The 16,106-nt window shown below is 37.8% G+C and overlaps 1 protein-coding gene across 1 annotated transcript in view; it reads right to left on the bottom strand.

Moving 5' to 3' along the window:
- CNTNAP5 (contactin associated protein like 5) overlaps window positions 1–16,106 on the bottom strand; it is an 880,169-nt gene that overhangs the window by 499,044 nt on the left and 365,019 nt on the right. The window contains exon 4 of the mRNA XM_027854715.1: window positions 512–659. Coding sequence (XP_027710516.1) covers window positions 512–659 — 148 coding nt within the window. The remainder of the gene's footprint in view (window positions 1–511; window positions 660–16,106) is intronic.

The following is a 16,106-nucleotide window of genomic DNA, read 5'->3' as shown; positions in this document are numbered from 1 at the left end:
AGGAGTTAGGAGGGATAGGAAATAAGAAATAAGCACAAACATAAAAACAAAGATTAGGAGTAGAATTTCTTAGGAAAAGTATATGTCTATATATGTACATATGTATGTATATATGTATATGTGTATGTATATATCTATATCTATACATAAATATATCCGCATTTAATTGTAGTCTTCTGGGGGGGAGAAAGGGAAAAAAAGAATAAAGTAAAAAGTATACAGCAGAGAACAAAAGAAAACTTACAAGGAAGCAAAGGTGGACAGCTCTCAACACAAAGTATAGTATTTATCATACAGGCTTTCTTGAAATGCAAATTTATCACTAAAAATAAATAAATAAATAAATAAAAAGGAAAGAAAGAATAAAATTGCAGTGTTGAGTGACTAAAATGATGGAGTTACCTCATTAAATATAGGGAATTTTAGGTATTAGCCTTGACTAACTTGGAGACAGACCACTTACTGCTCATTTGTATGTACAAGTCACAATGTGTTATCAATATATACTTACTATACGAGCATCCGTAGGCTTCCACCCTCATGCCTATCTTTCCATTTGGATTCCATTCCATTGGGACAAATTGGATGAATCGGGCTTTCACTGAGTGTGAAAATTTGTGGTGCACAATACTGTCAGCATTGGTGTTTCCTGAAACAGTCTATAAGGAAAAAAAGGCCCAATTAGCTTAGTAATATTTTGCCCCTAGTTACATGTTGAGAAATGCCCAAAAGGGAACTAATTCTCCTTATTCAATTCACATAAATTTGATTTCTGTTCCCTTCTTTTTTCTTCCATTAAATAGTTAATAGCTCACATATGGATGAAACAAACATATTTATTGAACACAAAGGATTTAATTCAATTCAATATACATTTATTGAACATCTGGGTACTCAAAGACAGAGAAGAAACAGTTCTAATTCTAAAGGAATTTGCACTGTTTCAAAATGAAGACTGAGTAATTCAGATTCTTACCAGTTTGTTTAGAAAAAGTGGCATAGAAACAATATTCAGTTTAATTGAATCCATTAAGCATTTAATATACCTATTAAGAATTCAGCCCCAGGCTAGGCCCTGGGCCCAAGGAAGTGGAAAGAATGATACAATCATATGAGAAATGGTTCATGTTCTTGAGCAGCTAACAGACTACTTGTAGAGAAAAAAATTTTCTGCTTGTCTCTGTTGCCCAGGTAGGCATGAGGTATGTCTGTATTGTCTTTTTGTAAGTGTAATTAAACTATATTATTTACCCAAGCTTCCTGGAAGCTCCCATAAGCTTTCCATAAGCTCTGGAAAGATAAGGACTGTTTTGTTTTTGTCCAAGTGTCCCCAGCTTCTAGTACAGTGCTACGCATGTACATAACAGGCACTTAATGTGTATTTGTTGAATTTATTGAACTGCTTTCATTTAGAATTTATAACTATTTAGCAGTGGCCAAAATCTATTTTAACTCATTATAGAGAAAGTTTCTTAAAAGGGTTAACAACTTTGTTGTGGGGTATATGACTCAGTAAGAATAGGTGACATTTATATCATGTTTTATAGTTTACAAAGTGCTTTCCTCACAACAACTTTTTAAGGTGTTTGTTATGTTTATTTATTATTTACAAAGGAGAAGTTAAAGCACTTGCTCAATATCACAAAGGTGGTTAGTGGAAAGGTTGCAGGGTTGGGACCTGAGTCCGACTCCAATGTTTAAAAATTCTCATTCTTCTATGCTTCACAAGGATCATACGCTTACAAGTAGAAGGGACCTTAGCAGTTACCTAGTCTTTTGCCCCATTAGGAAAGTGAAGTCCAGAAAGGTTAAGTGATTTGTTCAAAGTCACATGTATTCTAAGTGACAAAGTCAAGATTTGAACCCAAGTCTTCTGTTTCCAAACTGACCACTGTTTCCTTTCTAACAAACTCTCCTTTGACATTTAAAACCATCATATACATGCAAATAAACATTAATTATTTTGCTGAAATTTCATTGGTACATAGAAATCCCAGCATGAAAACACTGTGTATCATTGCAGATCAGACCTTCCCCAGAAAGTTCTCTCTTCCAGAATTTTGCCCTTTTAATGTTGAGGGCGGCTAGAGATACAATGAATACCGAGAGCTTGGAAGACTATTGTTATTGTTGTTATGTCTGACTCTTCATGACCCCATTTGGGGTTTTCCTACCAAAGATACTGGAGTGGTTTGCCATTTCCTTCTCCAGCTTATTTTACACATAAGGAAACTGAGGTAAATATCATTATTTGACTTGCCTAGGGTCACACAGCTAATAAATGTCTAAGGCCAGATTTGGTCTCATGAAGATGAGTCTTCCTGATTCCAAGCTCAGTACTCTATCCACTGAGCCACCTACCTGCATTTACCCATGTTCAAATCTGGCCTTAGATAGTTATTAGCTATGTGACCTTGGGCAACTCACTTAACCTTGTTTGCCTCAGTTGCCTCATCTATAAAATGAGCTGGAGAAGGAAATGGCAAACTACTCCAGTATCTTTGCCAAAAAAGAGTAGGGTCAGCAAGAGGTGGACACCACTGAAAAATGACCAAACAACAACATTCAGAGTTAAGTGATTTGTAGAGTCATACAGCTAGTATGTATTGAAAGTGGAACTTGAACCCAGGTCTTCCTAAATCCAAAATCAGTGTCCTATCCACTACACAGCACTTCCTCTACGCTTACTACATATATGTATATGTAAAACAAAGTAATATAAAGAAGTATAGTTGGCGGTTTGGTACTAACGAAAGTAAAATCATTGCATTTTATAATTTCATAGAATTTTTTTTAAATCCTCACTCAACAAAATGTCTGTATCAACAGAGGGTCAGGTACTCTGTCTGCTAGGTTACATGGGGTGGTATAGAAGAAGTATAATTTATATACCCTCCAAAGGAGGTTATAACCTCATAAGGGAGAAAAGACTAGCATGAACACACTTTTTCTAATTAAATGCTATATGAAGGACTATAAAATTCTCTAAAAGTTCAGAGGAAAGGGGTATCAAAGACAATAACATGGGAAAATTTGGGGAATGAAGTGGATATTTATTTGAGTCATAAAGGCTGGATAGGATTTAGATGAACATAAAAAGAATGAGGAGACTCTTCAAGTTGAAAAGCATAGGATAAAATTTGTCTATAATTTCAACGGGCCTTATGCCACCCTTATTTGTAACTATGTTCCAATTAATCCTAATGAAGAAGATTTTACTGGAACTTCCAGTCTGTTTTTGATGTCATTAAAAGTTAGGTCTTACCAATTTTACATTATAAAATAGTGAAAAATTGCACTCAAAAATGTACTCATCAAGACACAAGTTGACAGAGAAAAGAGCCTATTCCATACATAGAAATGCACAGAGAACTTCACTTTAGTCATGCAACTCAATTAAGGCCCACACAGAATAGACAGAAATCCTCCGACATTTCAGATTCAGTTAAGGCACTCTAAATACTGTTTATGGAGTCAGGGGAAATAAGAGCACACTATGCTGTAGGTTGAGCTTTCTGGATTAATTTTTTTTTGTATTATCTGATGAATAATAGCAGAAAAAACAATCAGTAAATAAAGCAATCTTAACTGTGAGCGGGGAAACATATGCCACACAAAGAATTAGGTTTACAAATGAACGCCAAGTTATAAAATCTATCATATTCCTATAATGCTGCCATAATGCTTATCAAAATATGACAGTCATAGAAACCATTATGCCATGACACATGGGTGTGGCCAGTGTTATTTAAAGGGAAAGAAACAAGTATGTATTAAGCACCTACTATATGCATAAGGCACTGTGCTAAATGCTTGACGAATATTATCTTAGTTGATCCTCACAACTCTGTGAAGTAGGTGCTATTAAGATTCCCTTTTTACAGTTAAGGGAATTGAGGCAGATGGATTTTAAGTGGAATCATGGTTAATGCTGTGTGCCCAGTTGTTTGAACTCAGGTCTTCCTGATTCCAAGCCTAGTTCACTACCCACTGTGTCACAAAGCTGCTTGGAAGTGTCTTTTTTGAAAAGCGAGGACAACTACCCAGATATACATGGGAAAAGTTTAGGGGTGGGTGAAAAATTCAACCCAGGGGAATGCAGAAAATCGGGAAAAAAACTCATAGACAGTCTCCCAGATAGAATGTGATTGGGTCAGAATATTGTTGCAGTATAGGAAAAGATGAGCTAGTGGATTTAGAAAAAAAATATGGAAAGCCTTGGACTTATGAAGATGCTATCCACCTTCAGAGAAACAGATGACAAGTGGAAAAACTCACCCCAATTCACTAGATGATAAATTTATACCATTTTATTTTCAATGCCACTCATGAAAAGCAAGGAACGTTAAGTTTTCATGGTGTGTTTCTAAAGGTGAAATGAGTTGTGTACATTTGTACGAAGGAAAACATCAGGTAGCAGATATAGTCTGCTATTTGGCCCACTGAGAATTTCAGGCCTAGACACCACCTAACTTAAATGATTTCTGGGGAAGAGATCATCATTTACAAATGAACTCAAAAGGCACAAATCTCAACTTCAAAGACAGTCCTCACCTGGTAGACTAATTCTTTTGCTTTATATTTTATTCACAACTTTCCTTCCTTCCAGGCTATTTTTTTCCTCATATGCAACATTTGTTCACTAATGAGCAATCCAGACCTTCCCACTAAAGGCCTGCTAGTATGCTCCCAGAATGGACAAAAGAATGCCATGTTAGAGAGCCCAGTGCAGTTTATGAAAACCACATGAAGCCATTCAAACTCTAAAAGAGTTTGAGTTTACAAAGAGCTTTCCGCTTACAAAGTGCTTTTACACATGTATTATCTTATTTGACTCACTGATGAATAACCAAGAATTTGGTAGTATGAGTATTAACGTCTACATCTTACAAATAAGGAGACTGAGTCTCAAAGTCATTAATTGACTTGGTCAAGAAAATAAAGTTAATAATTGGTAGATCCAGGACACAGATTAAAGTCCTCTAACACCAAGGCCAATGCTCTTCCTCTTTTATGTTGCTTCTTCTCTCTAACCTCAACAGCTCCCACTCAATATCTTTTTACTCTAGGTAGCAATTCAAAAATCCAAAATATGTGCTACTGAAAATATGGTAGGTAATAACCCTTAAATTAGACAGTCATTGCTACTGGCAAAAAGACAACTAGATTCACGAAGAAAGAAGTAGAGTTTATAGTAGATATAAAGACTACTATTACTCAAAGAATACTTTCTTAATAATGTTATTTAATCCTTCTCAAAGTATATCAGTATGAATGGAAGATAAAGGAGCCAGCTTTAAAACCAGGGAAAACCTACAGTGAAATCCTGCCTCCAATATGTCCTGGCTACATGACCCTCAGAAAGTCACTTAACTTCTTAATACTCTAGGCAAATCTCTAGGATCATTAATTTCAAACTTAGCACCAACCTCCATTTGTAGGAATTTCCTCACCTGAGATTTCCCTTATATTAATGAAACCACAGGTCCAATTCCTATAACAATCCTTTAGAATCCCTTACATAAAGACACTCTGTGCAGTGTTTTGTGGAAAACATCAATTTGACATTCCTTTTTAAGAAAATTTTCAAGTATTAATTAGAAATTCTACAAGGTGGAGAAGAAGTGTCAACTACCAAAATAAAAATCACATCATATGACATAAGAATGAAGATTCTAACTCAGGTCCTCCAATCCTAAATCCAGCACTCTTTACTGCATTGTCATTTGGTCCAAAGCATAACTTACTGATAAAGCTTCATATAGCTCCTCCTGCCAAGGTTCTTTGAATATTAGCAGAGGATAAAGATCAGATGGGATTTACAGAGGGATAGAACTAGAGATATCTTAAAGAGAGGGGTGAAGAAAGTAATTGCAAGGCAGATGTAGTCTGGTCTGTTGGCCAGAGGAGGAATTTTGAAAGCCCAATGGGGAAATTGCCTTCCTCAACACCAAAGCCAGAGATCAAGGTAGGATCTTAGAGGGGTCAGGGCAGTTGCCAAATAGAAGGGATGGCCTGTGGATTCACACTGAGATAAAATACAGGAGGCAAGTGTTGGGAGAGATAAAGGATCACTGGATCTGGAAACAGGATAAATCGAAGTCCACTTTAGACAGAAATGTGGAAAATCTTTGTTTTGTATCCCATATAGACAGGTTTCAGCTTAGGGACAGGATAAGGGCTAGGCATAAAACATATTTTCCGAGAAAATCCATTTAATTCTAGTTTTAATCTATACGTTTATTTCTATATGTTTATCAGTTTTTGTTTCCTTATGAAAATTGTTTTGTTCTGTTTTGTTTTTTAAGAACTGTGTTTCTAAATTCAGAGCACTATCAGGCACAGGAGGAGATTCAAATTTTAGATGAGATATGGTTGGTTTCAGGCATAATTGAACTTCGAGTTGAATGAGATGATATGTCATATAAGCAAGTTAGAGAAAAGCACCAAATATATGTCTTGAGAGGCGGCATGGCCTGCTGGAGAAGGTACCAGATCTAGAGCCATTAAGACCTATATCCTGCCTCTGATACTTTTTACCTATATGACCCCAGAAATGTTACTTTATCTCCATGTTTCTCAGTTTCCTCATCTGTAAAGTGAGAAAGTTGGACTCAATGGTCTCTAAGATCCTTTCCTAATCTAAATCTATGATCTTAAGATTCCCTCCTAGCAACATGTGACAGTAGCACTTGGGGTGGGGGTGGGGAAGCTTTGAGTCCTAGAGACAACCAACAGAAGAGAGATAAAGAGAGAGTAAGAATGTAGGTGGGATATCAATCAGCAAGTACTCACTAAGTATCTACTACTTGTTAGACAATGATGATGAAAAACAAAAAATGAACTAGTCTCTGCTCTTATGGAGCTTATATTCTTTGAAGAAAGAAAACACATATTGTGTATATACATATACTTATATACATATGCATATACAATGTGTATATATGTATTCACACAATATGTGTTTTTATACAGAATAAATATAAACTAATTGGATATCAGGATAGTTTGTGGAGGGAACACACTAGTAGTTAGGGAAATGAGGAAAGGTGAGTAAATAAGACAGTAAGAGATTCATTCTCACTCTCTCTCTCTCTCTCTCCTGTTTTCTGAGTCTTTCTTTCCTTTCATCTCATCCCACCTCAAACTAAAGACATCTTTGAGGCACTGGAGAAAGAATAACTTTCAGTGGTCTCATGGTGACAGCCAGTACAAAGGAACAAAGATAGGAGATGGTGTGCAGTATGAGGAACAGACAAAAAACTGATTTAGGCTGTATTATAGAGTGTGGGGAGAGGAGATTGATAGATCTATATATAGATAATTATATCTATATACACATATATACCCACATATATATCTGTATACGTACATATGCCTGAAGCTATGTGTATATGTGTGTATACACACCCATATATAAATATATATATGTATGTATGTATATATACAGAGAGAGAGAGGAAAGAAGGAAGGAAGGAAGGAAGGAAGGAAGGAAGGAAGGAAGGAGGGAAGGAAGGAAAGAAGGAAGGAAGGAGCAGGTTGTAAAAGGCTTTAAAAGTCAAACAAAAGGGTTTATACTTTATCATAGAGGAAACTGGAATTTACTACACAGATGAGCAATACTGTCAGATCTGAGTTTAAGGAAAATCATTTTGTCACCTGCAAATATTTATCCTTTCAATGTGGACCTATTCTACCTATTCATTTTTCTAGAATCTAAAATTCTAGTTAAGACACCATGAATAGCCACCATAGCCTCAAGCTATGTAATTTGAAACTAGAAGGGATAAGAAGCCAACATTAGATAAAATGTCTTCACAAAATAATACACCACTGTTTCTAGCATCTCAGATTAGGCTATAGATTCCAAGTTACTTGTTCTGTTAGGAGATCACTTGTATCCTTGCCTCATAGAAGACCCTAACTCTAAAACACCAGCTTAGTATAAGACACCAAATTGAGAGGAGGAGGAAATTAAATGACTGTTGGTCTGGTAGTAAAGATGCCTTTAGTGCCATTCAAGTATTTATCTCCATCAGAGACATTCTTTTCCATTGGTAAAAACAACAAGCCACCTGTGTCGCATGATTTTTGTAGGCAGCAGTAAGATCCAACTATCACTGAATATTTCAATCACCTGATTGCCATGGTCTGAAATTCCACAGTTACAGTGACACACATTTGGCTTAAATTTGTGTCCTCTGCTCATTTTCAAATAGCTTTGAAAGAGGGTGCTACTTGAAGCTTTAGTAGTGAGTTATATTTTAGAGCTAACGGATATACAGTAAAACAAGCACTAGATTTAGGACTAGAGCACTTGGGTTGGCATTTTGGTTCTCCTGCTTACTTTCTATGGGACTTTGGTCAAATTACTCATCTTCTTGGAGCCTTAGTTTCCTCATCTACAAAATGAGGGAGGTGGGCTAGGTTATTTCTAAGGTCCCATCCAGCTCTCTTTTTTACAAATCCACCCATAAGGGAAGTAGAACATATAGGGCCTAAATGTCTAAGGAAGCCCCGGTGAAATTAAAATAGAGAAAATAGAGAAACGAGAGGTGAGGGCAGAGTTGAAAAACTTTTTTTTCAGAATCACAAATTGTCATAGAAGAAAACTTCCCTATACACATTGACAAGGAAAACTCCACAAACACAGAAGGGGCTAAATGGAGTTTGCAAGTGTATTCAGGTAGCACAAATGCGATATTTTAAGAGCTTCTAAGTTAAAGTTAGGCATTATTATATATTCTAGTGCATTAGAATCAGAGCATGGAACTCTTGGAAGAGTGGAAAAAAGTAGAAAAGAAGCAGGCTTCCAGGCTTAGCTTAGGTGATACTTTCTACACCAGGAGTTCTTAACTGTTTTTTGTTTGTTTGTTTGATTGATTTTTGGGTGGGAATTCTTTGACAGTTGGATGAGACCTATAGACCCCTTATCAGAATAAAAATTTTATTGTATAAATTGTATAGTTTCAGGTAGGATTTAGTGAAAATTAAGACATCTTTTCCCATCCAACTTCACGTATCCTCTGAAATCTATCTATAGATCCCTCAGAGGCCCATAGACTCTAAGTTAAGAACCCTTGTTCTACATGAAGCCAATCTTGATTCCCTCTAACTACTAATTCCCTTCCTCTCCAAAGTAATTTGTATTTTTTTTTGTATATTTCACCTTAAATGTGTACATTTTGTCTAACCTCAGATTCTTGAGGGCAGAAGGTATTTCCACTCTTGGCTTTGTGTCCCCAGTGCCTAACAGAGTACTGAGTGAGATTGGTGAAGACCCCTCATAAATTTGAAACTTAAATGAGTAAAATAAGGTAAAGACCCCTAATAATAATATATGTGTACCCAGGATCTGAAATGAACAAAAACAAGATGTACTAAGAGGATACTTGAAGGAGGAAAAGGCAGGTACAAACTATGTACCGATTCTGTAATATCCACTGCTGTTGCTGGGGTAGTTTTTTCGTGTTCAGATTGTGCCCTCTGAAGCCCAGTCAATGGGATAAAAGGTAGGGGCTAGGGATGGGTTGCAGTTAGAATCTATAAAAATGCTTGCTTGGCTGATACCACCTGCGGTCTTGCATCAAACTGCCTTTCGGTGTGAGTCACCCTTTCTTGAGATCGAAATAAAATCCTTTCTACTTTCTACCTGGAGAGGCCTCTGAATTAATTTGGGTAAGGGTCTTCGCTGTCCCACACAGTACCAAGCACATAAGAAGCATTTAACAAAGGCTTGCTGAGGGGTGGAGCTAAGATGGTGGAATGAAAGCAATGACTTGCTTGAGCTCTCCCCCAAACCCCTCTAAATACCTATAAAAATGGCTCTAAACAAATTCTAAAGAAGCAGAACCCAGAAAAAGAGTGAAAAAAATTTCCAGCCCAAGACAACCTGGATGGTTGATCAAGGTATATCGCGCTAGGGGCAGGAAGAGGAGTGCAGTTTGACATGGGCATGCACACCACAGTGAATCTGGAGCAAGCCTCAGAGGACTGAATGGCTGGCGGCTGTGGCAGTTTCCAGACTTCTCAAACCATGAACACCAAAGACAACTTAGAAAGTCAGTGGGAAAAGTCTATTTCTGCGATGAGAGAAAGAAGCACAGTGGTTTCGGCTCCAGTCCCCAAGCGTGGCCCGAGAGCTTCCAGCCCACAGACTGAGGGGGAATCGAGTGGCTGATCAGAGGGGGATTGCAGGGATCTCTCTGCTGGTGCAGGATTCTCTTGCTTTGCCAGTGCATGGATCTGGGTCACAGTTCTGAGTGGCTGTCCTGGGGCAAGGAGGAGTGGTATCATGGTGAAGCTTGTAGTGGCTGTGGAGATGAAATCCTCCTCACAGTTCCAGGACAGAAAGGAATGCTTGTGGTCACTTATTGACCAGAGCACAGGACAGGAAAGGAGTAAACACCTCACCCCTTATTGTACCACCTTGGAAGAACTGAAAATTTACAGGTCCCTGGAAGTATCTCTGAAAACAGCTGCACAAACCCCTGAAGCTTGGGATAGTATATTCTCCATATTGGAAGCAGACTTCTACCTTAACAAAGAGTTTATAACTCAAGTAATTGACTGGGATCATGAGCAAACCTCTCAAAAAAGTCAGACCATAGAAACTTTTCTGGTAACAAAGAAGATCAAAACATACAACTAGAAGAAGACAACAAAGTCAAAGCTCCTGCATCCAAAGCCTCCAAGAAAAATATGAATCAGTCCCAGGCATTGGAAAAGCTCAAAAAGGATTTTGAGAAGCAAGTAAGAGAAGTAGAGGAAAAACTGGGAAGAGAAATGAGAGTGATGCAAGAAAATAATGAAAAACAAGTCAACAGTTTGCTAAAGGAGACCCAAAAAAATACTGAAGAAAATAGTAACTTAAAAAATAGACTAATCCAAATGCAAAAGAGTTCCAAAAAGCCAATGAGGAGAAAAACGCTCTAAAAAGCAAAATTGGCCAAATGGAAAAGGAAGTCCAAAAGCTTACTGAAGAAAATACTTCCTTAAAAATTAGAATAGAGCAATTGGGAGCTAGTGACTTTATGAGAAATCAAGACACTGTAAAACAAATCCAAAAGAATGAAAAATTAGAAAACAATGTGAAATATTTCACTGGAAAAACAATTGACCTGGAAAATAGGTCCAGGAGAGATAATTTAAAAATTATTGGACTATCTGAAAGCCATGATCAAAAAAAGAGCCTAGACATCATCTTTCAAGAAATTATCAAGGAAAACTGCCCTGAAATTTTAGAACCAGAAGGCAAAATAGAAATTGAAAGAATCCACCACTCTCCTCCTGAAAGAGATCCCCAAAGGAAAACTTGTAGGAATATTGTAGCCAAATTCCAGAGATCCCAGGTCAAGGGGAAAATATTGCAAGTAGCCAGAAAGAAACAATTCAAGTATTGTGGAAACACAATCAGGATAACACAAGATTTAGCAACTTCTACATTAAGTGACCACAGGGCATGGGATATAATATTCCAGAGGGCAAAGGAGATAAGATTACAACCAAGAATCACCTACCCAGCAAAACTGAGTATAATCCTTCAGGGGAAAAAATGGTTATTTAGCAAAATAGAGGACTTTCAAGCATTCATGAAAAGACCAGAACTGAATACAAAATTTGACTTTCAAATACAAGACTCAAGTGGAACATGAAGAGGTAAAGAGGAAAGAGAAATCAAAAGAGACTTATTAAGGTTGAACTGTTTACATTCCTGTGTGGAAAGATGATATTTGTGACTCATGAGAACTTTGTCAGTATTAGGATATTTGGAGGGGAAAAAATTATATGTACGTACATATAGATAGATAGATATATAGATAGATAGATAGATAGATAGATAGATAGATAGATAGATAGATAGATAGATAGATAGATAGATAGATAGAGGGCACAGGGTGAGTTGAAGATGAAGGGGTGATATCTGGAGAATAAAATTAAGTGGTGAGAGGATTATATTGGGAGAAGGAGAAAGGGAGAGGTAGAATGGGGTAAATTATCTCACAAAAAAAAAACAGAAAAGAAAAGACTCTTACAGAGGAGGGGAAATGGAGGAAGGTGAGAGGGAATGATTGAATCTTATTCTCATCAGATTTGGCTTAAAGAGGAAATAAGATACACACTCTTACCCTACAGGAAATTAGGGGGGGAAGGGGACAAGAGAGCAAGGGAACGATAGAGGGGAGGGCAGATTGGGAGGAGGGGTAATCAGAAGCAAACACTTCTGAGGAGGGACAGGATCAAAAGAAAGAACAGAATAAATGGGGGGCAGAAAAGGATTAAGGGAAATAGAGTCAGTTTTTCACAACATGACTACGTTTTGCATAACTGCACATGTATAACCTGTATTGATTTGCTTGCCCTTTCAACAAGAGTGGGTGGGGAGAGAGGAAGGGAGAAAATATGGAACCCAAAGTTTTAAAAACATATGTTAAAAAAAAAGTTTTTGCATGCAACTGGGAAATAAGAAATATAGGAATTGGGATACAGAAATCTATCCTGCCCTACAGGAAAATAGAAGGAGAATGGCATAAGAAAAGGTGGGGGAGAGACAGAAGGGAGGGCAGACTAGGGGAAGGGGTATTCAGAATCCATGCCATCTTGGGGTAGAGGGAGGGGTGAGATGGGGTGAAAATTTGGAACTCAAAATCTTGAGGAAGTGAATGTTGAAAACTAAAAATAAATAAATTTTTAAAAAATTTAAAAAAAAACAAAGGATTGCTTATTGATCTGGTTTCAAATTCTGGCTCTGACATTCAGTAGCTAGATGATGACCTTTAAATTACCTTGTCTCAATTTCCTCACCTGCAAAATCAGGACAATAAAACCAATATTATCCACCTCAAAGAAATGTTTTGAGTAAAGTTCTTTTCATACCTTAAGAGACTTTAGAAACATTATCTATTGCTAACAGAGCTGAAAAAGATCTTAGAGATTATCTAACCATCTTATTTTACAGATGAGGAGAGTAGGGACTAATGAAGTAAAGTGCCCAAAATTGGATACTAAGTTTGTGTCAGAACTTGGCCTAAAATTTGAGTCTTCTGTCTCCCCCTCCAGTGAATAAAAGACTTATTAATTGGACTCTTATTTTGAAGAAAAATAACTTTAAACCAGCTTTAAATCTAATATAGAAAATACTTTCTGAAAAAAATTATGTATATTGGTAACATGTTTTAAGTTTTAAGATAAGTTTTATCCTCATGGTATCAGGTGAGAGAGAAACAGAGTAGGGTGCTATTTTTCTTCTTTCTATAGATAAGGGACCAGAAGACCTAGAAAGGTTTAGTGCTTTCCCCAGGCCACACAGCTATCAGACTAGTTTGAGATTAGACCTTACAAGCCTTCTGACTTTAAACTAAAAGCTTTTCTACATTCTAGACTGACTGAGTAGTGTAGAAATAACACTTGTACCTGGATGAAGAAAAGCAATTGGAGCTCATCTGGGGAATTTATGTATAGAAAAGAGCTCGGATAACAAATAGAAAGGGAGCATCAGTCAACTCTAAGCTTCTTTTCTCTTTGACATTTTTCTATGACAATAAACAGCATCTCATTTCCTGAGTGAAAGAACCAGACAACATAATGGAACCAATGCTTATCTTCTTTCTCACTTTAGCAGGCAGGTAATAGGGTAGGTATGAACCCCAACTAAAAAGCATGCTGTACAACTACTTATAAATGGAGAGGATAAGCCAGTATTAACTATACTAAATAAGAAAGTGAAATTATGTGAGCTATAAATAACAGTAATGATAAGAGCTCACAGCTAATTTGGTGTAATGGATAAAATGGTGAACTTGGAGTAAAGAAGAACAAGTTCAAATTTTGCCTTTAATACTTACTGTAAGAACACAGGAAGGACCCTTAACTTCTCTGATATTGTTTTTTCACCTATAAAATTGGGGACATTGCAGTAATTGCCTCAATGGGTCATTGTGAGGCTAGAATGAGCAAACCTGTGTAAAGAAAATCCTCTGCAAATTTTCAGGTGTTACATCAATCATTAAATAATATGGTATGGCAATAGAATCAATTGAGAAATACAAATAAGTGATTGAATAAAAATTTTCAGTCCCTTCCCCCCACCACTGGAATGCTTCTTATTTACCTAATTACAGCTAGATGTGAAGGAATGGCATGAGTAGCAGAATTTAATCAGGAGAGCCCCTGTCAATGTGATAGATGCTTCAATCAACTCTATGAGCTTGCAGACTTCCAGGACCTCTCAAGCCTTGACATCTTCACTTGACTGCACTCCAGTCTTCTCAGATTCCTTCTTACTCAAGGATGAACTCTACCCTGGGCATCCTTATCTTGCTTGGTGCCAAGACTCCACTGCACTTTTAGGATATATCCAGTCATTTTATTCAACATGGAACCCAAAAAAATTAATACCCATGTTATACACTGAGTACCTTTGTGGGAGTAGACATGCTATCACACATTTACAGAGATCTATCTGGAAGACATACCTAAGCTCTGGTTCCATGATTTACATAGAGTTTTCTTGGGGTTAGATGGAAGTCAAAGAGAGAACATCACCATTTTGGGGTCATGACCCTAGGATCAAGGTCAGCCTTTGATTTGGGGGTAGCACTGGTGAAAGGATAGCTCTAGAAAGCTTGCAAGAAAAATCTGCCCCTCTTAATCAATGTCAGTCAATAAGACTTCTTAAGCACTTAATATGTTATAATTTTAACAAGTTGATTGGGGGAACTCATAAAATTGTTCAAGGACTCTCTCAATCAGTCTCTGACACAGGTGTGAGGGTCTGTCTCAGAATGACACAGTGGATAGAAGGTAGGACTTGTAAGAAGGAAGATATAGTTTCAGATTCTACCTCTGATTCCTAATAGTTGTGTGACTCTGGCCAAATCACTTAGCCTCTCTGGACCTTAGTTCCTTATTTGCCAAAGATGGAAGTCAAAGAGAGAACATCATCATTTTGGGTTCATGACCCTAGGATCTTGTTCTTGAAAGATTATTCTAAGTTCCCTTCAATATCAAAATCCTATGACCATGTAAAGGAATCCCAAAACTACCAAAAGAATGCATATACACAACAACACACACAGAGTTTAACTAAAACATTAAACCTATTCTCCTAGGCTCCTAGAGCTTAGAAATACAGTATCAAACAGCTATGACAGGACTTCTGGTGCCAATATGGCAGAATGAGGAAGAAAGTCTCCAAAGCCCACCCAAATTCCCCTCCAAACCACTAGAATACCACCTCAGAATTGGTCTAGGAGCAGGGAAGCAACTAACCAGCCCAGCAGCGAAGGTCTGTCTGATTGAGGTGGGAGGGGAATGAGGTCCAAGAGCCCAGCAGCAGTCAGCCTTACAGCAGGGGGGTCTACTGCAAGGCTCCAAGCTGGGGGCAATCCACCAGTGAGGCCCCACCCTTCTGTAAACCAGCAGCCCCCTATGCAAGTGAGCAGTGTGAGCAGCACAGTAAGAGCCTATCCCAGCAACCCCACCCCTAGCACAAGCTACCAGGGAGGCCTTGACCCCATTACTGACCAGTAGTGAAGCCCTGACCCTGGGATGGCCAACAGCAAGACCCAGACAGACCCTAGGCCCTACCAGCAGGGAGACCCTGTTTCCATAGCAAACCAGCAGCAAGGCCCCACCCCTGGAGCAAGTCAGCAGCTAACCACTCCTCCCCAACACACACACAGGGTAGGCCTAAGGGAGGCTCCATCCCCCAATACAAGCCTGAAGGTCAGCCTACCCTCCAAAGAAAGCAAGTAGCTAAGCCCTGAAGTCAGTGAAAGGTACCAGTAAGACCCAGAGCCCCAGCATAAAAAGCTTGAGAAAGTGCAGGACCAGAGCCCAATACTCACATAAAAACACCAAATCACAAAAAAAGACAAAAAATATGAGGAAAAAAAAGAGAGAGAAAGAGAGCTTGACTATAGAAAGTTAACATGGTGATAGGGAGGATCAAGTCATAAACTTAGAAAAGGACAATAATATCAAAATGGCTACATGTGGAATCTCAAAAAAAAAATGCAATTTTGTACCAAGCCCAAAAAGAATTCCTGTAAGAATTTAAAAAGTATTTTAAAAAGCAAATTAGAGAAGTAGAAGAAAAAGTGGGA

The sequence above is a fragment of the Vombatus ursinus genome, unplaced genomic scaffold, assembly GCF_900497805.2.
Source record: "Vombatus ursinus unplaced genomic scaffold, bare-nosed wombat genome assembly UNPS02010548.1, whole genome shotgun sequence".
NCBI lineage: Eukaryota > Metazoa > Chordata > Mammalia > Diprotodontia > Vombatidae > Vombatus > Vombatus ursinus.
Note: the sequence above shows the minus strand (reverse complement) of the source record. Positions and strands in the feature narration are given on the sequence as shown.